General features: G+C 35.5%; 1 protein-coding gene across 1 annotated transcript in view; it reads right to left on the minus strand.

Moving 5' to 3' along the window:
* STAG1 (stromal antigen 1) overlaps positions 1 to 27536 on the minus strand; it is a 425667-nt gene that overhangs the window by 281846 nt on the left and 116285 nt on the right. Inside the window, 2 exon segments of the mRNA XM_036851044.1 lie at positions 17118 to 17220; positions 23369 to 23479. Coding sequence (XP_036706939.1) covers positions 17118 to 17220; positions 23369 to 23397 — 132 coding nt within the window. The 5' untranslated portion in view covers positions 23398 to 23479.

The following is a 27536-nucleotide window of genomic DNA, read 5'->3' on the forward strand; positions in this document are numbered from 1 at the left end:
TGCTTTATGCAGAATGATCTCAAATTATGTCTGATCCTGTGAAAGGGAAGTTAGCACTGTTATAGATAAGAGACATAATCCCAAAGGAAGCTTTACAATGTTTTCATTGATAAAAACAAAGTACAAACAGCAAAGTACAAGTTAATTTATACATGGCATGAAAATAAAGTTAAAAGAAAAAGATTTAATATTTTGTACAATAATGCCAATGCTGAACATTTTAACCATGCCCCAACCATGCCCCCTTCTTGACATTTTCTTCTTCCTAACTTCCTCAATATTCTATTTCCTCAGAAACCTTGTCCAATAAAACATTACTTGGAAAAAGCTGCATATTCAACTTCTCCCTCGACTTAAAGTGCTCAAATATTTCTTATCCAGTCATACAACAAATATATATTGAACATATTTGGAACCATTCTAGATACTAGAAATACAGCAAACATTTCTGCCTTGACAGAGTTTACATTCTTCAATTAACAACCCATCCCACGCCCCCAATTTTTTAAAAGAAGTCAACACTAGTTATCACCTGATCTGTGTCTCACCTTTAGAGTCAAGATAGAATTGCTTGCAGTCACTGTTATTATTCCCATAAATTTCATTCATATATAAACTCATCAGGGTTGCTGCTTCACCAAGCCCACCAGTAAAAGTAATGTTGCTAAACATAATAGACTTTTTTTTTAAACTTTTTTGGGGGGGTTTGTTTGTTTGTTTGTTTATTTATTTATTTATTTATTTATGGCTGTGTTGGGTCTTCGTTTCTGTGCGAGGGCTTTCTCTAGTTGTGGCAAGTGGGGGCCACTCTTCATCGCGGTGCGCGGGCCTCTCATTATCGCGGCGTCTCTTGTTGCGGAGCACAGGCTCCAGACGCGCAGGCTCAGTAGTTGTGGCTCACGGGCCTAGTTGCTCCGCGGCATGTGGGATCTTCCCAGACCAGGGCTCGAACCCGTGTCCCCTGCATTGGCAGGCAGATTCTCAACCACTGTGCCACCAGGGAAGCCCAACAGACATTTTTTGAAACTCTCTCAACAGGCCATGTTATCCCCCTTGTCTTTCAGATATCTTTTCCCTCCTTATACTCCTTACCTGTCAGTGTTACCTTAGGTCTCTCCTGAGCATCTTCTCAACCTTTATAGTCTCTCTTGAGTGGTTTACTTCACTCTCATAATAGCCTGCTTCAGTTATCAATTTACTGTTCCTCATCTCCAAATGTATTCTAATTTGCCCCACTCTGTAAACATTTCTCTTTTGTCATATGCTGCACTGGTAGGCTTATAACTAGAGGGCCTTGGAGGAACACTACAAAGCATAACGTGGAGGGGCTTTTCTCCCTGCTCACAGGACCTGCTCCCTTCATTCTCTATTCCTGTATTCTTCACAGTACTCTTTCACGCCTCTTAATAGTTAACAGCCTGACAACCATTTGTGTGTGTGGATTAATATATAATGAATTTACTGCTTATTTTTAAATAAATTATTTTTAGAACAGTGTTAGATTTACAAAAAAAATGTGAAGATAGTACAAGGAATTCCCACATATATCACGTCTAATTACACCTATTATTAACACCTTACTATTTGTATGGTACATTTGTTATAATTAATGAACCAAAATTGATACATTAACAAAACTCCATACTTAATTCAGATTTTCTTAGTTTTTGTCTAATGACCTCTTCTGTTCCAGGAGAACATCCAGGGCACCTAGACATACTCACATCATGTCTCCTTAAGCTCCCCTTGGCTCCAACAGTTTTTATACTTTCCTGGGTTTTGGTGACCTTGACAATTTTGAAGAATTTTGTACAGGGATTTTGTACTGTACTGATATTTTATATAATGTTCTTCAACTGGGGTTTGTCTGATGTTTTTCTAATGAGTAGACTGGGATTATGGGTTTGGAGAGGAAGACGTGAGAGACGAAGTATCATTTTTGTCACCTCATATCAAGGGTATATACTAACAATATGATTTATCACTCTTAATGTTGACCTGTTAATCAGTTGGCTGAGGTGGTATTTGTCAGGTTTCTCCACTGTAAAGTTACTTTTCCTCTCCTTTCCATACTTTGGAAGAAAGTCACTATGTGCATCCCACATTTAAGGGGTGGGGAGTTATGCTCCACCTCCTTGATCCACCTCCTTGAAGGTAGAGCATTTACGCATACCATTTGAAATTCTTCAGTATGAGAGATCTGTCTATTCTCACCCATTCACTCAATCATTTGTACTAATGTAGACTCATCGACATTCATTTTATATTTTTGGATTATAATTCAATACTATTTTATTTTGTTGTTCAACTTGCTTCAGCTTTGGCCATTAAGATATCTTTCAGTTGGTTCCTGTGTCCATTTGACATATTCCCATCATTCTGTGCGTTTTGTTTTTTATTTTTTTAGCACTTGGTTACTTTCTGGCAGCACATCATTCTCCAGGCTCATGCTGTATATTCTCTTTTCCAGTTTTAGAATCAGGTAATACTCCAAGGAGCCCTGGTTCCTTTTATTAGAGAATTTTACTAGAGATGAAGATCTGGGCACTAGGTTTGGCTCCTTGATACTAAGTGCCCTTGCTTCTAGACCCGTAAGCAGACAAAACAAAGAAATGTATGTTCCATATATATACACATAACTATAAATGTTTCTGTATGCAATGATCTGTTATCTATATTAAGCTAAACATAAGTTGGAACTGGTATCTCCAACTCTAATCCATTACCACACGGATGCTTCTTCCCCTTGCTCATCGACAAACTCCCACTCCAACAATGAGAAATCTGGCTCTCCTCAGTATACACGTAGGGCAATATTTTAAGCCCTACCCCATGGAAAACAACTTTATGAACTAGACTGCAGTTCTTATATACACTGTGTACAATTTCTCTGACTTTAGTCTTACAGACTCATTTCCAAAGTTACCTAAGTCAGCAACTCTCTCCCTCCTCCCTTCACTGCAAAAGAGATTACGCTGTTACACTCTACATTCCATCCTGGTATTCCCCCTACCTTATAAATGATTTTTTAAACATCTGTATTAATAAAATTCACTCTTTTTCTGAAAAGTTTGGTGGGCTTTGACAAAGGCATACTGTCATGTATGCACAACTATGGTATCACAGAGAAAAGTTTCACTACCTTAAAAAATGCCTGTGCTTCACATCCATTCAACCCTCTCACTTGGCCTTGTCAAACACCAAATTTTTTTTTAATCACCACTACAGTTTTGTCTTTTACAGAGAGTCATATAATTGGAATCGCACAGCATATAGCGTTCTCATACTGGTATCTTTCATTTTAACAAAATGCATTTAAGATGGATCCATGTCTTTTAGTGGTTGCATAGCTCATTTCTGTTCATCTCTAAACAATATTCCACTGTATGGATGTACCATGTTTTGTCATCCATTTACCTAACGATGGACATCTTGGCCACCATTTTTGGCAGTTAGGAATAAAGCTGCATAGGCATTCACATGCAGGGTTTTGTGTGGACAACACTTCTAAATCAGTTGTGTAAACACCTAGGATTACTGGATCATATGGTAAAACTATGTTTAGCTTTGTACAAACCTGCCAAACTGTCTTCCAAAGTGGCAATACCATTTTGCATTCTGACCAGCAATGAATGAGAGCTTCTGCTGCTTTGCATTCTTGCCAGGAAATTGGTACTGTCAGGTTTTTAGATTTCAGCCACTCTAACAGGCATATAGTGATATCTCCTTGTTGTATTAATTTGCAATTCCTGAGCGATAAATGATTAAAGACTTTTCAATAAATAGTAATTCTTCACAGTAAATTTTTCTGTTTGAATTACTAGTGAGAATTTGTCTCCTGATTAAAATCTCCATACTTGCATTACCCAATATCATGGTCTCTAGCCTCACAAAGCTAACTGAGCACTTGAAATATGGCTACTCAAAACTTAGATGAGCAATGTTTTGACTATCCACAAGGTTGTGAAGATTTAGTATGAAAAACAGCATATAAAATATCTCATTCATATATTGATTACATGATTAAATTATAATATTTTAGGTATACTAGCTTAAATAAATTATATTATTAAAGTTAATTTCACCCACTTCTTATAACTTACTAGAAAATATTAAATTACAGATGTAGCTCAAATCACATTTGTTAGACAATGCCATTCTAATACTATAACCACAGTAATCCTTATATTACAAATTTACTCCAACACTTATTTTCTTCTTTATTTGATCTCTAATCTCCAATGACTCTCATAACCATCAAGTTAAAGTCCAAAGTCCTCAGCACAGCAAGTAATGCTATCAATTATTACCTGTTCAGTCCTCTACCACACCAGATCCCTATTTATAGGCTACTATCTTGCCATACCGACCAATTTAAAATTGCTTGAAAATATAATTATTTCATGCATTCATCCCTTTTAGCTGATAGATCCTGGCTCCTCCTAACAAGTCTTGTTTCTGTGCTCACTCTTTGGAAAAATAGGTGTCTTCCCTATGGCAGGTATGTGCATGAGCACTTGTGTGTGCATATGAAGAGGGGAGGGGGGAATGTTATTTTTCTTTATTGAGTAATGCATTCCCATGGCTAAAAATTCAAAAGGTGATTAACGTTACACAATGAAAACTTGCCCACTCTTACCCTCAAGCCTTAGGAAAGAAGATTGGTTCTTTCAACCAAAATTATTCATTCCTATATGTCATTCCAGAGACATTTAAACATATTTTAAAAATACACATGAAAGAAATTAAAGAAGACATAGATAAAGAGAAACCCATCCCATGTTCATGGGTTGGAAGACTTAATATCATTAAGATGTTAATACTACCTAAAGTGATCTTCTACAGATTCAATGCAGTCTCTATCAAAATGCCTATGACCATTTCTGCAGAAACAGAAAAATCCATTCTGTAATTCATAGGGAATCTCAAAGGACTCCAAATACCCAAAATAATCTTGAAAAAAGAACAACGTTGGAGGACTCACACTTCCTGATTCCAAATCTTACTACAAAGCTAGAGTAATCAAAACAGTGTGGTGCTGGCATAAAGATACACAGACCAATGGAACAGAATACAGAGCCCAGAAATAAACCCTCACATATATGATTAAATAATTTTTGACAAGGGTACCAAGACCATTCAATGGGGAAAGAGTAAAAATGCAACCCACAGAATGAGAGAAAATATTTGTAAATCATACATCTGATAAGATATTAATATCCAGAATATACAGAGAACTAAAACACAACAACAAAACAACCCAATTCAAAAATGGGCAAAGAGGACTTCCCTGGTGGTGCAGTGGTTAAGAATCCGCCTGCCAACACAGGGGACACAGGTTCGATCCCTGGCCCAGGAAGATCCCCCATGCCACGGGGCAACTAAGCCTGTGCGCCACAACTACTGAGACCATGCGCCACAACTACTGAATCTCATGCACCCTAGAGCTCACGCGCTGCAACTACTGAAGCCCGTGTGCCTAGAGCCCATGCTCTGCAACAAGAGAAACCACCGCAGTGAGAAGCCCACACACCACAACAGAGAGTAGCCTCCACTCACCGCAACTACAGAAAGCCCGCACACAGCAACGAAGACCCAACGCAGTCAAAAATAAATAAACTTTTTTTAAAAAATGGGCAAAGGACTTGAATAGACATTTCTACAAAGAAGATATGCAAATGGCCAATAAGCATGTGAAAAGATGCTAAACGTCACTAATAATTAGGAGAAATGCAAATCAAAACTACGAGATGCCATCTCACACCTATTAGGATGACTACTATCAAAAAGAAAGAGGAGGGGCTTCCCTGGTGGCGCAGTGGTTGAGAATCTGCCTGCCAATGCAGGGGACACGGGTTCGAGCCCTGGTCTGGGAAGATCCCACATGCCACAGAGCAACTAGGCCCGTGAGCCACAATTACTGAGCCTGCGCGTCTGGAGCCTGTGCTCCGCAACGAGAGGCCGCGATAGTGAGAGGCCCGCGCACCGCGATGAAGAGTGGACCTCGCTTGCCGCAACGAGAGAAAGTCCTCGCACAGAAACGAAGACCCAGCACAGCCAAAAATAATAAATAAATTAATTTAAAAAAAAATAAAGAGGAAAGTCTAGGCAAGGTTGTGGAGAAACTGGAACTCTTATGCACTGTTGATAGGAATGTAAAATGGTACAGCTGTTGTATAAAACAGTATGGCAGTTCCTCAAAAATTAAAAATAGAATTAATCATATGACCACCAATAACACATCTAGATATGTACCCAAAAGAACTGAAAGCAGGATCTCAAAGATATTTGTACACCCTTATTCACAGCAACACTGTTCACAATAGCTAAAACTTGGTAGCAACCCAAGTGTCCATCGGTGGATGAATGGATAAGCAAATGTGGAATATAGATACAATGGAATATCATTTAGCCTTAAAAAGGAAGGAAATTCTGACAAATGCCGCAATGTGAACGGATCTCGAGAACATTATGCTACGTGAAATAAGCTAGTCACAAAAAAGACAAATACTGTATGATTCCACTTACATGAAGTACTTAGTCAAAATCACAAGAGACAGAAACTAGAACGGTGATTGCCAGGGGCTGCGGGGAGTGGAGAATGAGTAGTTACTGTTTAATGCGTGTACAGTTTCAGTTTTAAAAGATGAAGAAAGTTATGGAGATGCGTGGTGGTGATGACTGCATATGAATATATTTAACGCCATTGAACTGTACACTTAAAAACGTAACTTGGTAAATCACAAGTGTATTTCACCTAATAAAAAGTTTTTTTTGAAAAAAAATGCAAATACATTTCCATGTATCTAGTATATTTTATGTTATGTATGCACAGTTCTGCACCATTCTATTTTCACTATCAACATATTTTATACTTAATCTATAGCAAAGACCTAGAGAATGTCTTGACTCTTCGGAAAGCTGCAGTGTTCCATTACATAGATATACATTAACTTATTTAGCCAATAACCTATTGATGAACATTTATTTTGTTTTGGATCATTTACTATTACAAATAATGCTGCAACAAATAAGCTTGTGCACATGTAGGAATGTTTGCATGTGTCATAGACACATACATCGTTACACATATTTAGTACATATATAGCAGGAACTAAACTCCATGAATAAAGAGAAAATAAACCATAATTTTTAAACCTGGGAGCCTATTAGCACTGGTTATAAAGGGTGAATAAGAAGGTAAAAAAATCCACTTGATCTTATCTAGGGTCTATCTGTATTTTATCCCATTATCCAAGAATGATTTTTCCTATTACAGACCCATACAGTAATATACAGTAAAGATGCTGAAAGATAAACCAAAAAGCTGATGTTCAGAAAAACTGTGCCCAATAAAAAGAGTAAGGAAGAGGAAAGATCACAGCATAACAGGATATATGCAATCTTTAGCTTATACCCAAGGGGCACAATTTTGCAGTCCTGAGAATAATTCTTGTCTCAGAACACAGGTATACTTATTCCATTCAATAAAATAACACATTTGTATAGAGATTGGGGGCAGTGCTCTAAGGGGGATTTGAAAACTAAGAACTGTGACAGTTATTTCAAAGGGTAAAAATATATACATTACCCTTTAGTTGTGACTTTCCAAGCTCCCTTCGCTACACTTTTTTGTGCTACAAAGGTCAGGACACCTGTTGATGTAGTCTCCTTCCTGGACAAAGGAACCATGGTGCTCTCAAATGAAAGAAATGGGTGATGTTCTGTATCAAACTTGCTTGTTGGTCCAGTTTTGAGTTTGTGCCATCTTAAGAACTGAGTCATAGTGATCAGTGTGAAGTAATAACTCATTTGTGGTTTTGATTTGCATTTCTCTAACAATTAGCGACGTTGAGCATCTTTTCATGTGCCTGTTGGCCATCTGTATGTCTTCTTTGGAAAAATATCTATTCAAGTCTTCTGTCCATTTTTTTGATTGAGCTGTTTGTTTTTACAATATTGAGTTGTATGAGCTGTTTGTATATTTTGGGTATTAACCCCTTGTTGGTCACATCATTTGCAAATATTTTCTCCTGTTCCTAGGTTGTCTTTTCATTTTGTTGATGGTTTCCTTCGCTGTGCAAAAGCTTTTAAGTTTGATTAGGCCCCATTTGTTTATCTTTCCTTTTATTTCTTTTGCCTTGGGAGAGTGATCTAAGAAAACACTGTAACAATTTATGTCAGAGAATGTCTTGTCTATGTTTTCTTCTAGGAGATTTATGGTGTCACGTCTTATATTTAGGTCTTTAAAACAGTTTTTAGTTTATTCTTGCACACAGTGTAAGAGAATGTTCTAATTTCATTGATTTACATAGCTGTCCAGCTTTCCCAACACCACTTGTTGAAGAGATGGAGTTTATCTTTTTTCCGTTGTATATTCTTGCCTCCTTTGTCATAGATTCCTTGACCATAAGCATGTGGATTTATTTTTGGGCTCTCTATTCTGTTCCATTGATCTATAATGCCTGTTTTTGTGCCAATACCCACCGTTTTGGTTACTGTAGCTTTGTAGTATAGTCTGAAGTCTGGAAGGGTTATGCCTCCAGCTTTGTTCTTTTTCCTCAGGACTGCTTTGGCGATTCTGGGCCTTTTGTGGTTCCATATAAATTTCAGGACTATTTGTTCTAGTTCTATGAAAATGTTATGGGCATTTTGATATGGATTACATTAAATCTGTAGATTGCTTTGGGTAGTATGGACATTTTAACAGTATTAAGTCTTCCAATCTAAAAGCATGGATATCTTTCAATTTATCTGAATCATCTTCAATTTCCTTCATCAATGTCTTATCGTTTTCAGCATATAGGTCTTTCAACTCCTTGGTTAAGTTTATTCCTAGGTATTTTTTGATGCAATTTTAAATGGGATTGTTTTTTTACTTTCTCTTTCTGACATTTCATTCTTAGTGTAAAGAAATGCAACACAACACCTCACACCGGTCAGAATGGCTATCATCAAAAAGTCTAGAAATAATAAATGCTGGAGAGGGTCCAGAGAAAAGAGAACGCTCCTACACTGTTGAAGGGAATGTAAATCGGTACAGCCACCATGGAAAACTGTATGGCGGTTCCTTAAGAAAACTAAAAATACAGCTACCATATGATCCAGCAATCCCACTCCTGGGTATATATCAGGAAAAAATGAAAACTCCAATTTGAAAAGATACGTGCACCCCAATGTTCACAGCAGCACTATTTACAATAGCCAAGACATGGAAACAACTCAAGTATCCATCAAGAGTCAGACTGGCTTAAGAAGATGTAGTATACATATACAATGGAATATTACTCAGCCATACAAAGAATGCAATATTGTCATTTGCAGCAACATGGATGGACCCAGAGAATATTAAATTTAGTGAAATAAGTCAGACAAATATTATATGATATCACTTCTATGTGGAATCTAAAAAATAATACAAATGCATCAATATACAAAACAGAAACAGACTCACAGACATAGAAAACAAACATGGTTACCAAAGTGGAAAGGGAGGGGGGAAGGGATAAATTAGGAGTATGGAATTAACAGATACAAACTACTAAAACAGATAAACAACAAGGATTTACTGCACAGCACAAGGAACTATATTTAATATCTTATAATAACCTATAATGGAAAATAATCTGAAATACAGAATCTGAATCACTTTGCTGTACACCTCAAACTAACACAATAGTGTAGATCAACTATGCTTCAATGTAAATAAATTAATAGCAAAAAAACAAAAAAAAAAGAAAAACTGAGCCTTTGCCTTAATTGGTAGGTTACTAATGCCTTAGTAACCTAGCCAGTAACCCAGTTCCTCTGGAGCTAGAGTTCTGTCCATTATCAGTTTGTCTCAGGGACAGAAGTCCTATCCTTGAATCCCAGGCCATTAGGTGGGACCCCCACAACAGGCTGCCAGACCACACAGATGCTAGCTCTAGCCCAGATGTAGCTCAGCACAGATCTTTACATGCTCACTCATCCCAGAGATATAGTCTCCCTGGTAGAACATGATCAGCTTACTCCATCTACCCCAACTACTACCTGCCTAGGAAATCTTTCTTCCACTAATAGAAAGTGGATCTCTTCCCTAATATGTGCCTCAACCTAGTGTGCATGTCTAGCTTCTAATGTCTTATCTCATGGAGTCTCATTTATTCCACCTTTAAGAATTCATGCTCAACAGCCCAAGTGACAATGTGGTATTATTGTCAAATATGCATAACCTTAATCTAATCATTAGCAAGCAAAATCAAATTGATTCAGTCTACAGAATATAAGATATTAGGAAACAATTTTTTCACTCATTCAACACAACTTTTCTTTTATTTCTACATTCATCATGCAGTTACTATGTACCAAAAATATTAAAAAGTTGATCCTTCTATATAGTACCACACATACCTTTCAAAGAACTCATAGTGTTTAAGATAGATGTTATTTTTCAACATCCTAATACAATTTTGTCAATTGGTGGTGGAGGACGAACACTCATGCTTCAAATCCCATAAACCACAGTGTAAGTGAGGTATCTATGGTCCATAGGGTTGTAATAAAGAAACTAGGGTTCAGGTATTCATTGCTGCAGCTAATTCAAGGGACACAGTGGGGGGAAAGAAAAAAAGACGCGAACGAGTATCTGCAGGGAAAAAAAAAAAAACTACCTGAAACAAACCCTGCCTCAACGTATCAAGTTATGAATTTTATGGAAAATACGCTCAGAGTTTCAAAAACCTATACAACCTTCACTTTGTGAAAATGATGCAATTTAAAGTCAGAGTTTAGAACAATCTTTAGGACAAATGCTTTACTACAACTATATACTACTTAATTTAAATGTGTATCGTAAAGCAATTATACTTCAATAAAGATGTTTAAAAAAGAAATGTGTATCTATACTTCTGGTAAACTTTTTAAAGTAAAAATTGGCATAGCTCTACAGGAAGATTATCCAAAATTACTCTATCCCAAAAGCTCTATATAAGATAAGCTGCAGTCTAAATGTGCAATAAGTTTTCTACAAACTTTAAGAGACAGAGATATACCACCTTTTTTTTAATCCTTTGTGCCTTACCTGAATTTATTCATAAGCTATGAATGTAAAGTAACCTCTATCCTTTCACAAATAATGTACATCAACATATTTGGACTAGTTTAATGTAAAATCTTTAAAAACATACAATCAAAACAGAAACACAGATAACTACAGTGAACTAAATTACATTAAAAAAAGACTTTTCATGGAAATTTGGTTTAAGATAAGTGTTGGAAGGGTTCTATGAAAAGAAAAATAACTTCCCATGACTGGTAACCATGGAAAGTTCCACAAAAGAGATGAACTGCAAGTTGGGACTTAGTGAATTAAGTAAGATTAGTAAAATTAGTAAGATGAGCATAAATAGAATTTAGGAAACAAGGATTCCAGAAAGAAAAAAACACCATGAGCTAAAGTATAGAAGTGGAAAAGCACAAGCCACATACAGAAGGACAAAAGAGATGTATCTGACTGAATAAAAGGTTATGAGTTGGGAAACACAATAAAATAACAGTTAGAAGAACATGCCCCAAATAAAGGTGCTTCTTGCTATTGGAACAAGTTAAAAAAAAGGGTCAACCTGGCAGTATTAAAAAGGATAGGATGGAAAAAGGAAAAGACTAAAAAGCAGGAACATAATAATACAGACTCCTATAAAGTGAGGCCTAAAGAAAGGAGCTTGGGAAATGTAAAAGAAGGGACAGATGTACAAGACACTGAAATAAAAATTCATGAGATTCGGAATCTCATTACATATAGGAGAGAGGGGAAGGGACTTGGGATGAGGAAATTAAATGGTGACTCACATTTTAATTCTAGATTCCTGGAAAAATTATGGTATCTTTTAGCAAAATTAAGGAAGTCAGAACTAAACTCTAATTAAATGAAAAATTTTCAAAATAAAACAACAAAGCTGATTTGACAGAGAAGAGGAGATACAAGTCCAACTGATAAATACATTTCCAAAAGGGATCATAAAAGTATGTAGGCTTAAGCCACAAAAATTATTTTAAAAAGAGATTTCTATTTCTTAGAAAAATAAATAGAAAAAGTGGTATGGAAAATGACCAACAGACAATTCGGAAACACAAATGACCAATATTTCAGAACATACTGATGAAATGTTACAGTACTTAAAAATTAGAAAAGATTTAACAATCAGTATACTCAACTCAACTTACTATAAGACAGGTAACGCCATATATTTTGCTGCGTGAAAGGCAACCCAATAATACACATCAAAAACTTTCAGGGCTTCCCTGGTGGCGCAGTGGTTGAGAATCTGCCTGCCAATTCAGGGGACACGGGTTCGAGCCCTGGTCTGGGAAGATCCCACATGCCGCGGAGCAACTGGGCCCGTGAGCCACAATTACTGAGCCTGCGCGTCTGGAGCCTGTGCTCCGCAAGAAGAGAGGCCGCGACAGTCAGAGGCCCACGCACCACGATGAACAGTGGCCCCCACTTGCCACAACTAGAGAAAGCCCTCGCACGGAAACGAAGACCCAGCACAGGCATAAATAAATAAAAATTAAGAAAAAAAAAAAATTAAAAAAAAAAAGTAAAAGCTTTAAAAAAAAAAAAACTTTTAAAACATATGGCATATCTTTTGAGTAATCAATTCTACTTTTAAGAATTTAGGATAAAAAGTATTTATTTTTGAGATATAAGTTTATGTCAGCATGGTTTAAATCTGAAGAATTTTTAACATAAATGTTCAACAATGGGGACTATATAAATAAATAATTACACACAATACTATGTAGCCATTAAAATTATGTAAAATATATAAATGATATCATGAAATTCATAAGATTATAAACAAAAGTACCAAGTAATTTAGAATATCCAATTTTTATAAATAAATTCACCTGTTAACCTCTCCTTCTGATACTCATTGTTAATATTTTGTTGTGTATGCTATGCTCCATCTTCTATGTGTATGAATATATATACATAAAAGTAAAAATGTATCTCTTTTTATTTACCCTTCCTACTCAGCCTACGTAAATATGAAAGTTAAATAATGTTGAGAATATAAGTGCTGGTTCTCACTTAAATAGAATAAAGAGAACAAAACCCTTAATAAAACATTAAACCAGAGACTAAAGATAGGTTAGCTTACAGATGTGCTGATTTGCATGGCAACTAAATGCAACATGAAATCCTGGACTGGATCCTAAATGAAGGAAAAAAAATATTTTTTCTTTTGCTTAGGGCATTATTAGGACATCAGGCAAAATCTGAATGAAGTGTATGTACATAAGGTCAGTATTATATCAATATTATTTTCCTGATTTTCAAACATGTACTGTTGTTGTGTAGAATATCTTTGATTTTATGAAAATGCATACTAAAGCATTAAAAGTAAAGTGGCTTCATGTCTGCAACTTTCAAAAATAATAATTGGTATCAAATATACATTTTTATATATAAATATATATTTATATTTATGTGTCTGTGTATATATAGAAAAAAATATGATAAAGCAAATGTAGTAACATGCTAACATTTGGACAATCTGCATGAAGAATCTGCATAGGAATTCTTTGCAGAATTCTTGGAATTCTTCTGTGTCTGAAATTATTTCAAAATAAAAAGAATTTTAAACACTTGACGGAAAAAAGAGTGATGATTTAACAAAATTAAACACCATTCATTCATTCAATAAACGCTTACTGAAAGTCGAACACTACTATACAGCAGTAAACAAACCAGATAAAAATCCCTGCCTTCATGCAGCTTACCTTCTAGTAGGGGGAGACAGACAAAATCCAAATAAGTAAAGGGTATACTACGTTAGATGGCAGTAAGTACTACAGAGAAAGGGGAAAACACACACACACACACACACACACACACACACACACACACACACGGAAGAAAGGGACAGTAAGTCCCTTTGGGTAGGAGGGAAGATACGCAATTCTAGATACCATCCATAGGGAGGCCCCACTGAGAAGATGACACAGGGCCCTGAGACAAGGAGCACACCTCGTAAGTTTCAGCAAAGGCACATGATGGTGGCTGAATCCAGTGTTGGTAGAAAAAAATGACTGATGCAATTTGCAAATCAATTAGACAGGATGTGTTGATAGTCTAGATGTAGGCTGAGAAAGAAAGACTCAAAGATGACTACAAGATTTATAGCTGAGCAGCCAGAAGCACGAAGCTGCCATTATGGAAAAGGGGTGAGCAGGGGCTAGGAAGCTTGAAAGTTTGGTTTTTTAAACATCCTGGGCCCATTAAATATCTAAATGAAGATTCTCAATGGGCACTGAATATGAGTCTGGAGTCCAGGGATAAAGTCCAAGCTGGAGACAAAATCTGGGTGACATAAGCTTAGAGATGGTATTTAAAGTCATGAGATGGGACATCACCAAGGGAGTACTGTGAAGACAGAGAAAATGATGTCCATTATTTGCTAATACAATCACAGGGGTAGAATAAACATGATACTATATAGTGTTTGTTTAGAGATCAATAATCACTTGGATAGAGAGCCACAATAATAACAAATATGAATTAGGACATCTGCAAAATACGAGTGGTTTAATAAGAAACAAACGTCTCTGAACTAACAGTATACTGAAAAGAAATACCAAAGATGAGATGTCTCCTAAGAATTTAGAAATAAAGAAAATAATACTGTCCAAAACAGAGGTCCTTATATTATTTGTTTTCATTTGACTGAGTAAATTAATAAAACCAGAGATCCATGAAGTCCTCTTAACAAGTATGAACAGTATTAAAATAGCTAAACAAAGAGTGTATCAGTCAAAACTCAGAATTGTTCAAAATGGAGCCAGTCGATAGAAAATGTCCAAGCAATCTTCAGAACAGGTACTGTAGAATAACTCAAATATGATCATTCTGACAATTATACCTCTCAATTTTAATTAACAGCTTGGCATTTTGGCATTCTTGAGGGAAAATTTGGGAGGTAGGTTATGAATTTAAATCCTAGCTTTGCTACTTATGCAATGTTGTGACCTTATGCAAAATACCACTTTCTATTTTTGTTTTCTACTTTGTAAACTGCATATAAGACCTATTTCCTAGTATTGGTGTGAAGATTAAATGACATAAAAAGCTTCAGTTCAGTACAAACCCCAGAGCAGAAACTCAGGAAGTTCTGTTGTTTCCAAGATCAAGAAATGGGTCTGAGTCAGGTGGAAGTATATAGCTAGCCATGTGAACTAAGGAGTGTGAAAATACGGACTAAAGTCTAACACAAGTCTCTAGACTGCTACTATCCTATGCTGGCTGATTTTTTTTCAATTCTATAAACATGGGATGAACATGTACTATTTACCTGCTAGATTATGTAGTAGCAATTTCACTAAAAATAAAATCTAATTTCTAACCACAAAAGAGCTAAGCATTTGGATACACAGACTCCTTTTCATCAGGAAAGCAAAATATTACAGGGATACAGCTGTAGACAAGTCAAAATTAAATAGGTTATAAAAAATAATACAATAGCCTGCTGAAGGGGTGATAAATTCTCTTTAAGGGAAAAAAAATAAAAGGTTTTCTTCAAGAAGACAGCACTTAATCTGAATCTTCAAGTAAAGAATTTTAATTGGAGGGGAACAAATTCAAGTAAGCAATCATGTAGGCAGTTTATTCTACAACCTTCAAGAAACTTTAGTCTTATTTCAAATTTGGTACCTATAACCTATGAATCCTAGAGAAAGCAATGCAACTCACCTATAGTCTTAGAAAAATCATATACTAGTAAGGGGAACTAAAATAGTCTCCAGCTTCTAAGTACAAGACTTCTTCACTTTTCCCAAAACGTTTTTTTAAGGAACACTGTACCACCAAATACTTCTAAAAATTAAGAAGGATTATAAAGAGTGACTATAATATATGTCTTTTCCTCCACTATTTTTCTCCCTTTAAATAAAGGTGGAGGATAAAAGCAAGTGTAGAGAAAACTGTAGAAGTCATCCTTCTATCCGTTTTTTTGTTGTTGTTAGATTGTCCTGGAAAAGTAAAAGTTATGGAGTTTCACCGAAGCTAATTAAAAACTGTGGCAAACAGATAAATACTGATAGAACAGCAATAACATAAAAAAAATTTTTAAGTCACTACAAAGGACATACATATATAATAACTGGTTAAACATAACCATCAATTGCAATAAGTAGATCATGATTCAAACAACAAACTATTTTTTAAAAGATAATATTTATGAAATGATTATAAACTTTAAATGTGTTAATCAGTGATGTTACTAAAATACTGTTATCTTGCATTATGATAATGATATTGGAGTGATGTTTAAAAAAGAGAGAGAGAAAGCAAGCCCTTATCTTTTAGAGATACATTCTGAAATATTTAAAGATGGAATTAAGTCTAGAATGACCTTCAAAATAACATGGGAAAGAAAGACTGGCCATGACTTGGTAACTGCTAGGTAATAGTTATATGGAGGGTTTATTACACTATTATGCCTCCTAGAGAAGGAGGCTAAAATTTTCCATAATAAGAAATTTTATAAAATAAAATTTTAAAACTATGAATAGCAAATCCCATCATAAAGGTGAGTGTAAAATAGTACAAGCCGTAACCCAATGACACATTGATACTACTGTCTGACAGTTTATACCACCTTCAATTAAAAGACAACTTGTGTACTCAGATTACATAAAGATATACCTCAAAGTAAGGATACCTAGAGCTTTTCTAAACTTCTCAATCATGTATAAATGAGAATATATTCTGAGACTGGACCCAAATACTACCAAAATGCATACTTAGGAGCTCACAGGAAATCAGAGTTGCATCTAAAAATAAAAGGCAAAGAAATCATAACTAACTACACCTCATTCCATGTTGATCATCTTCTCAATGCCTTCACATGGACCACCATTCATTTACAAGAGAAGCATGGAAAGCAAAAAAGATACTATAATTAATTTCCTTTTTCTACTACTAAGCCAATTTATGAAGCAAAGTTTCCAAGAATTTCTGATGTGTCAGTGAGATCTGAAAAAGTGTTAACAATACTAGAATTAACAAATAGCTCATATCAAGTCCCTTTACTTGGTAACCGTTAAAGGAACAAAGAAGACAAGTATATACATACTGGAGGCCGGCCAGGTCGACCCCTTTTTCTTTTCCCTTTGACCTCTGTTTCTTCAAGTTCACTGCCAGCATCAGAATGGGCAGTAGTTTCATTAGTTGAATCCCTAGAAAATATGATATATTATTTTAGTGAACAAATTAATAATACATACCTATTTATAATACAATGCAGCTCTGTTCCACTGGTTTCCTTACCTCCTGCTATATGTACATATATGGCTGATTAGAAGTGGTTTATACTTCCACTTTCAGAAAAAATCTTTAGCAAATTGAAAATGTTACCCTCCCTGCTAATATCACATAACACTGAATAAAATGATTCCCCAAATAGAGAAATACAGACAAGGAAATGACTGTGGAAATGGCAGCTGCTATACAACATATAAATGCAAAATAACAATTGCAAAAGACTAATTCTTCAATATAAAAAAGATAAAGGCTTGGGAGAAATTTTATACATTTTATAAAATAATAAAAGTGTGCTGGTAAATGTTTAACAACTGGCTCTTCAAAAAATACATGCATAAATTATTAGAAATGTTAACAATATAAAGGATGCAGAGCACTCAACTTACAAACAATAATAAAATGCACAATATTCTTTATTGTAAATTCTATCCAGCGAATTGATTCATATAAAATGATTTTGATAATTTTGCCAAACTCTTGTATCCCTAGCTCACCTATGGTTGCAACTGATGAACAAATAGTGTTTTGACATGAAAGACAGTTGATATCTTTGTTCACTTTAATGAATAGAATGCAAATGAAATGACAAAGACATTTGTGGGAACTTCACTCATTGGTCAACGTTGGGAGCAACTTTTTTACCGAACGGAATACATAATAGCTCTCGAACACTAGAAGGATACATCCTCAATTTTGTGTGGTATCATAATGTAATGACTATAGACTTGATACACCTTTAAGTTTAATCTGTTATTAACAATTTCTCCATCACTTTGAGTCCACAAACAACAAAACAATAAACTGAGCCCTGATTTGTAGTGTTTGCTGATTTTTATAATGTGAATGCTCCCACCGCAGCCAAATTCAAACTACCAAAGTGACATCACCAAATACAGAGTTGAGAAGTAATTAACAGTAGCAGTACACTACTAAAAAGTATTTCCACCATACATACAATAATAGGTGTAAATAAAAACCTCAAGAGCACAGAAAATAGTAGGATGTAAAATAATTAGGAAATGATGAGTTTTGAGTATTTATTACTTTTGTTTTTAACATGATTTAATTAATTTTAAGTTTGCATAATTTAACTTTTTATAATGGCTATGTTATATTGAACGAGGTCACAAAATTCCCGGAAATTTAATATTCAGCTCTCCAGGCCAGTACAGGCTGGCCCCAGCATGGCACTAAAAAGGTACAGATAGTATTAACAAAAACATCCCCACTGAATTCTACATTACTAACTGTATAAAGGATCTGCATAAAACTGCAAATAGCAGGAAGGGTACAAAGCAAATGGAAGGAAGGGTAAGCTCAACTCACAACTTACTGAAACTGCGCCACTGAAGGTTTAGTTCCATTCTCTCCTTGTGTTGATTCCCCAAAGCTCATTTCATTACTGTTTGCTCTTCTCCCTTTAAACTACCCTCTCTTGGAGAGCTCATCCATTTGATGTGTAACTTTTATGCAAATGACTTCAGTATATTATCACAGACCTGACTATCTGTAATTCAAGATTTTCAACTGCATGTGTAACATGCTTCTTTGCATGCCACCTCAAATTCACCAAATAACACATATAAAATTAAGTCCAATTCTGACTATTTCTAGCTTTCTGCTCATGGCAATACCATTGGTTAACTGATTTAGTAAGTTAATGCCCAAGTGTGCTTTGTTATATAAATTTGTTATTGTCCTACTCAAATTCCTATAATCACATCAGTCTTCCTTTTGTGCCATCAGTTAAAGTCCTCCTGAGTTGTCCTCTGTGTACTAACTCTGTCTCTCATTCTTTTCATGATTATTACCATAATCACAACTTCTTGAATTAATTGCAACTTATCTCCCTGCTTCTACTATTCCCCTTGTCCAAGCCACTCTACACACTACTGTCACTAATATTCTCATATCATGTTCCTTCTCTGCTTGCAAATCTTCAAAGGTAATCTGGTATTTAAAACTATAAGTAATATTGATCTAGTCCAAGGGTCAGCAAACATTTTCTTAAAGGGCTATATAATAAATATTTTAGGCTTAGGGGTCTTAAGGTCTCTGTATCTACTACTCAACTCTGGGACCATAGCATGAATGCAGCCATAGATAATACGTAAATGAATGGATGTTGCTGTGGTCCAATAATATTTATAAAAACAGGCTTCTGAGCCACTATCAGTAAGTTTTTCAATCACTGATCTAGTTGATCTTATTCATTTCTACTAAAGAACAATAAATCATTCTGCTTTTTCTCCTCACTACAGTCCAAATAGACTGTTTAGCATATACTGTGTGCCGGTTTATATACATTATCTAGAATAAATATGCACAAACCCTCGTAAGAAAACATACTCTTGTCCCAATTTTACAGATGAGGAAACAAAAGATCTGGAAACCTGATCATCTTGTCCATATTTACACAACTAGCAAGTGGCAGGGTCCACTTAGATCTCCAGGTAAACGTGAATTCTCTATCTCCACAGCAGGATACTAGAATGCAAATAATACGTTTTGTATTTCTCTTACGTGGACAGAATACACTAGTGCTTCTGATGCTTATAGAAATCTCCAGGCAACTACAAAAGCAGGTTGGTTCCATCATATAATATGTGACCCATCAGTGAAATTAATTTAACCTTGAGCAATATAGTTTACTGACAAAAGAAAAAAGTACAATTGTTTTCTAATTCCGCAAACTTCAGCCAGCTTAGAAGGTGACAGCTATTACCAACAGATAACTAACATACTCCAATTAGTATATATATGTACATTTATTTGTTTATTAGAATATGATACATAAATTTTTGTTTTTTAATTTCAAGCAAGAGAAGATATAAGAATACAAGGAGGAGTTTCACTTCACCATGCCCTAACTCTGAACCTCAATCTGCAGAACAAGATTATTAACAGTTTCATCAATACTCTGTCATAAATATTTATGTTCTGGTATATATATACATAAATACAAAACAATATATTTTAATTTTTAAAATTTAAATTAATAGGAATTTTCCATACAAATACATAGGATTCCTGAATGGTACTCCGTAATACGTTCCCTATCTATGAGCACTTAGATTGTCTCTACTTTTAAGCTATTACAAACAGAGCTGTAACAACTGTCCTTGCACATTAATTCTTATTACACATCAACAAATATCTCTCTAGAATAGACACAGAATGCTGGATCAAGGAGTATGCAAATTCAAACATCAACCAACTGCTCTACAAAAAGCACATTTATAAGACTATCGGACATAAATGAAGAGAATGGAAGAATCAGATCAAACCTTATAAATGATTTTTTTTGCTCCCTAAAACTCTCTAAATTCTGTCTTCCTCTCTCCATTTCCTCTGTAATCATTTTAGTTCAAGTTGTTATCATCCCTGGCCTGGACACTGCAACACCTTTCTCCTAATAGGACTCCTTGCTTCTTCTGTTGCCACTTCCAATCTAATCACTATACTGTACTAACAGTGATTTTCAAAGTATATATCTTATTATGTCTATCCCATGCTTAAAACCCTACAGTGGTTTCCTTCTGCTTCTAGGGGATAAAAACCTCAAAATTCTTAATATAAGACCTAGCAGGTCCCTGTATGATACAGCCCTACCCTACTTGCAATCCTTATTTCACACCACTCTCCATCCTCAATCCTGAAAAAAGAAAAATAACAGCTTTATTTCAGTCCCTCAAACATACCATGATTCCTCCTACCTCAGGGTCTTTGCACATGCCATTCCTTCAGTCTGGAATTAATACCCTGATCCCTTCTTCTTCCCCCAAATTCCCTCCACTTCAGGTTTAAGAATCATGTTTCTTCCTTAGAAAAGTAGACTAAATCAAGGCATGTGTTAAAATTCTAATAAAATCCTCTAGCTTACCTTCATAGTACCAATGGCAGTTTAAATCTATATATTTGTGACTATTTGGTTAATATCTATCTATATAAGCTTCATGGCAACAAGGACTGAGTCTTTTCCACTTGCTCTTTCTCCCCAGAGCTTAACACAGTTCCTTGTACTACAACATTTGGTGGAATATATAATATGTGGTAATTGACAACATTTGATGATGCTTAATATTGGGCTGGCCAAAAAGTTCATTCAGGGTTTTCCAACGATGTAATGGAAAAAGGCATGAACGAACTTTTTGGCCAACCCAACAGTAAACACACTAAGGTAACAAATTCATTGGTCATTATAATGACTAAGCAAGCCAAGAAGTAATAAGATCATTCACTAGAGTGACCTTTCTAGTGTCTCCATTAGAAAAATCGCTACTGAATTGAACATTAACGATCATGAGATCAAAAGATTTGTCTGTTTTTGAAGAGACTTTAGAAATTAATTTCCAATATATTATCTTCACTTTACAAATGACAGAAACTGAAGTTTACCAATACTAAGAGACATATCATGTTTCCTTTCCTCTACAATGTAGACATGGTATAGTTAGATGGATTGATGAAGATAATATCCTCAGAAAATTGTTTTATGTGCTCAATAAATGGTTTAGATCTCAACTTGACCAAGAGTATATCTCCAGCTGACAGATTAAAAGCAAATTTCATTTACCTATCTCCCAGATCACTACTATCCATTATCGTATTAAAAGTTTACATTTTTATGAAAAAAAGTTTTCTACAAACATGATGTTAAATAATATCATGCCCATGCAATCGCTTGTTAAATATAATCTATTTAAATACAACCTGTGTTTCATATTTAATCAAAGAGATATTTTACAAAGGGTCTGCCTAATACCCAGCAGTGTGCTAGGAGCTGGCCATACAAAAATAAAGCACAAAGGCACAAAGTTCAGGCAAAAACAATAAGAAAGCGTTATAAAACATTATGTTAAGTATGACGCTATAAAAAAAAGGGTAGAGTATGACAGGAGCACAGGAGGGAACCTACCCAACTTTGAGGAGTCAGAGGAGCTTTGCTGGAGGCATACTTTAGCCAAGACCCACAGGACTACCAAGATGGCGAGGTAAGGAAAGATACACATAGGCATTGCAGGCAGAATTAAGAAAAACAAAAGTACAAATACTATATGGAGACCTCCAAACTTGGTATTATGTTCAAGTTAAGGCTAATAAAGAAGCTTGTAGTTAAGTAAATAAAAAGGGCTTATATCTCCTATATTTGGACAAACAAAGGAGGGTAGGTACTGATGGGTTTTCAGCACGTAAACTAATTTGGATAGCTTTTTGTCTTAGAGCTCCAGAGGAAAAACAGTAGGCCAGGAGACCAACTGGAAGGTGACTACAGTCTCTTGGAGAAGACACATATAAATGATCTGGGACTATAAAAACATATAAATAATTACATAAACTGTTGGTCACTTTCATTATATCTAAAGCACTGTTATCATATAGGATCACAGTATGCAGATTCCTAATTTGTAGCTTAATGACACCTATAAAAAGAAAAGTATCTGCCATTACCCTAGTCACATCTCCCAGAGAATTCATACTAAGATCAAATTCTAGATCTGTCCTACAACCCTAACAAAATCTAATAATGAGATGCCACCAGAAATGCCAAGAAGGATTCACCAATCACAATCTCAATCTCAGGGAAAAGAAGCTCTGGCATGGGGGTGAGAGGGTTAGACACACAGTGTGATACAGGATAGAGGTCTACAAACTTTCTCTGTAAATAGCCAAACAAAATATTTATGCTCTGCAGGTTAATTCACTCTCTATTACAACTTATAGTCATAAACATTCTGCAAAGGAATCAGTGTGACTCTATTCCAATAACACTTTATTTACAAAAACAGTCAGCATGCCAGATTGGCCCATGTTCATAGTTTGCTGACTCCTAATATAAGACAGCGTAACATGTTTTTTGTTCAGTAACACAGAACATGCTGACATTATGATGCAAGGGCTATAGATGGATATAGTAATTACACCCTCTAATAGTTCTTTTACTTCAAACATATTGCCCAACTATCAGAGAACATATTTGATGTGTCTTACTAATGAGAGCATTCTGATACAAAAAAGTGTTACATGCATTTAAAAAAAATAAAAGAAAGCTATAATACTTACTGTAACACTGGTAACTCTGAAGTAATCATTGCTGTAAAGATCTTTCCACAATGGAGCAAAGAATCAAGTGCTGTACAATTCAAAACTTCCAAAATAACCTCAAAGGTAATCCTGTTAATTAAAAAAAAAAAAAGAAAGAAATGATTTTTTCCAGCTTTACTGAGGTACAGCTGACAAATAAAACTGTTAGATACTTACAGCGGGATGATTTGATATATGGATACATTGTGAAGGGCTTCCCCCATTGAGTTAATTAACAAATCCACCACCTCACATATTTACTTTTCCTTTTTTTTTGGTCCCAACATTCAATAAGTTCTACTCTCTTAGCAAATTTCAATTATACAAAACAGTGTTATCAACTATAGTCACTATATTATACATTAGATCCTCAGACCGTATTCATTTATAACAAAGTTTGTACCGTTTCACCAACCTCTCCCTATTTCCCCTATCACTTGGCCCCTGGCAACCACTTTTCTATGAATTCCCCACCCCCACTTCAAGATTCCACATATAAGTGATTCCACACACATACACACACCAGGTTTTCTTTATTCATATGTCCATGGTCACATAAGGTTGTTTCCATATTTTGGTTATGGTGAATAATGGTGCTATGAGCATGGGAGTACATCTATCTCTTTGGGATAATGATTTCATTTCTTTTGATATATACCCAGAAGTGGGATTGCTGTGTAATATGGTAGTTTTTAATTATCTGAGGAACCTCCATACTGTTTTCCAGAGGCTTTCCCAGTTTACATTTGCACAAACAGTGAAGGGGTTCCGTTTTGTCCACATCCTCAACCAGAATATATCTCTTATCTTTTTGATAAAAGCCATCCTAACAGAGGTGTGAAGTGATACATCATGGCTCTGATTTTCATTTCCCTGAAGACTAGTGATGTTGAATACCTTTTCATGTAGCTTTTGGTCATTTATATACCTTCTTCAGAAAAATGTCTATTTAGGTCTTTTGAAAATTACTTTAGAATAAAATGAATATGCCAGAATATACAGACTACAATCAACGAGTACTACCAACAAGCACACTCCTTGGTATTTACCCAAATGAATTGAAAATTTATGTCTACATAAAAGCCTGCACAAAGATGTTTACAGCGGTTTTATTCAAAATTGCCAAAACAGGAAAGAAAGGTGTCCTTTAATAGGTGAATGGATAAATAAACTGTGGTACATGCAGACAATGGAATACTATTTAACACTTAAAAGCAATGAGCTATCAAGCCAGGAAAAGACACAGAGAAAGCTCAAATGCATATTACTAACTGAAAGAAGCCAATCTGAAACCACTACATACCATATGATTTGAACAATATGGCATTCTGGAAAGGGCAAAATATGGAGACAGTAAAAATATCAGTGATTGCCAGAAGTTATGGGGTAGGAGAGATGACTAAGTGGGCACAGAAGATTTTTAGGGCAGAGAAGATATTTTGTATGATACAAGAATGGTGGGTACATCTAACTGTACATTTATCAAAACCCATAGAATGTATAACACAAAGAGTGAACCCTAATGTAAATTACAGACACTGGGTGATAATGACATGTCAACATAGGTTCATTGATTGTAACAGACATACCACTGTAATATGAGATGTTAATAGTGGGAGAGGCTATACGTATGTGGGAACAGGGGTTATAGGGGGACTCTCTCTACCTTCTGTTCAATTCTACTGTGAACGTAAAACTTCTCTAAAAAATAAAGTTTATTTAAAAAAAAAAAAAGTAGCAGAGGAAGTGGGACAAAAGAGAGCATCCAAGACAGGCCATGACACAATACCTAATAGAATAACATAGGTATAACTAGAATTCCAGAAGGAGAGAGAAAGATCAAAGCAAAATAAATATTTGAAGAGATAACAGAGGAGAACTTTCCAAAAATAATTTAAGACATTAAAACACAGATGGAAGATCAGAGAATTCCCAAGAAGAATACTCTAAAATATAATATTGCTAAAAATGAAAGAAAATTCAAAAGGAAACTAAAAAAACATAATTCCTCACACACAGAAAAACAAAAAATTTTATCAGACTTTTTGGTAGAAACTATGTAAGGTGAAAGACAATGGAATAAAACTGAAGAGTGGAGAGAAAAAAAACATGAACATTGAATTATCAATCTTTCAAAAATGAAAAAAAGAAATGATGTCATGGAAAATGGAGGAGTAAGAAACCTCAAGAATTAGGCCCTCCAATGAAGCAACTCTTAGCTTGGCAAAAAAAAAAAAAAAAAAAAAAATGACAAGACATCTTTTATGGACATCTGTAATCTAATAAAAACTTATGACAAAGAGAGAAGTGCCTAACAGTCTATTTTATTTGATAAGAGAGCACAGTAGTATTTTTGCTTACCTGTATGCCATCTCCCCTCCCCCAACTCTATGGTGCCCACAGCGACAGCAGACAGAGTTACTAGTACGGCTTGCTGATGCCAAAGAGAACACCGTGGACCCATTCTCAAAAACTGGCAGAGTGTTTTGAAGGGCTTCCTTTTTTTTTGAAAGAGTATCATCTTTCAAAAGGATTTAAAGACATACAATAAAAGTAGCTGCCAGGGGCAAGACAGTGGATTACATAAATATCAGACAATCTAAAAAGCCTCAAAATAAAAAGGCAGAGGAGTAAGATATTTGAGGAATAAGTACTTTAAAGGGATATCGCACATACCAGGAAATGTAGACTGCTACTTGAATGCCCAGGGCTGGATGAATTCTTAGAGAAGACCTGAGGAGCACACGCTTGCAACTCTAGCTGATCTTTGCTCTCTGTGCAAGCACAAGGTGAATACTACGGCAAAGCTGTAGGTAGCCTGCCTAACCTCTGAAGAAGTACCTCAGCTAACAGACAATCTGCAAAAAACAAGAAATTACATTTTTCCAATTCCCATTAACTAAGGAAATCTGGACGATCACTGCTAAACACCCAGACAACAAAATTTCAGTAACCACACATGACAGGGAATACAGTCCTTGCAAAAACAGTTTAGAAAAAAGTAAATAAAGAAATGACTGCAGCCCTTGAAAAGACAACAACAGTAAAGCATGGGGAGGAGAGGAGAATCTAGTGTTACAAAACTAACATTCAAAATGTCCAGTTTTTAAAAAACAAAAAAAATAAAAAGGCATACAAACAAATGTGAAAATATGACCCATTAACAACAACAAAAAAAGAATTCCAAACAAATCATCTCCATGTAAGCCCAGATATTGAAGTCAGACTTCCAGAGAAGACAGACTTCCAAAAGTATATCAACAGAAAGAGGTAGAAAGAGTATCTGAAGACACAACAGCAAAAAACTTAGCAATTTAAAATTAAATACAGAAACCTACACAATCAAGAAGGTAAATGAACTCCAAGTAGGAGAAACTCAAAAGTGAGTCACACACAGAGATATAGAGAACAAGCTAGTCGTTACCAGTGGGTGGGGGTGGGGAGGATGGGGGTGGGGTTTGGGTCAGTAATATAGAGGTGGGGGAGTGGGAGGTACAAACTATTCGGTGTAAGATAGGCTCAAGGATGTATCATACAACATGAGGAATATAGCTAACATTTTGTAATACTGTAAATGGAAGGTAACCTTTAAAAATTGTACAAAAATTAAAAAAAAATTTTAAAGAGTCACACAGATACAAACTACAGTTTACCCTTGAACAACACCAGGATTAGGGGCAATGACTCCCTGCACAGTCAAAAACCCGCATATAACTTTATAGTCAGCCTTCCGTATTCGTGGTTCCACATCACCGCTCAACTAACCACAGACTGTGTAGTATTTTAGTTTTTTTTGAAAAACACCTGTGTAAGAGTGGACAGGTGCAGTTCAAACTTGTGTGATTCAAAAGTCAACTGTATAGTCAAACTGTAAAAGCCAGAGATGAAACAATCTTGAAGGAAGAACAAAAACAAAAACAATCCACCTCGTCATATACAAGTAATCCACAGAATCCACAGTAAGACTAACAGCCAATTTCTCATTAAATATCATGGAAGCCAGAAGACAGTAGGATGACATATCTAAAATGCTGAAAGAAAACTGTCAAACAAGAATTCTAGGGCTTCCCTGGTGGCGCAGTGGTTGGGAGTCTGCCTGCCAATGCAGGGGACACGGGTTTGAGCCCTGGTCTGGGAGGATCCCACA

Source organism: Balaenoptera musculus, chromosome 4, assembly GCF_009873245.2.
Source record: "Balaenoptera musculus isolate JJ_BM4_2016_0621 chromosome 4, mBalMus1.pri.v3, whole genome shotgun sequence".
NCBI lineage: Eukaryota > Metazoa > Chordata > Mammalia > Artiodactyla > Balaenopteridae > Balaenoptera > Balaenoptera musculus.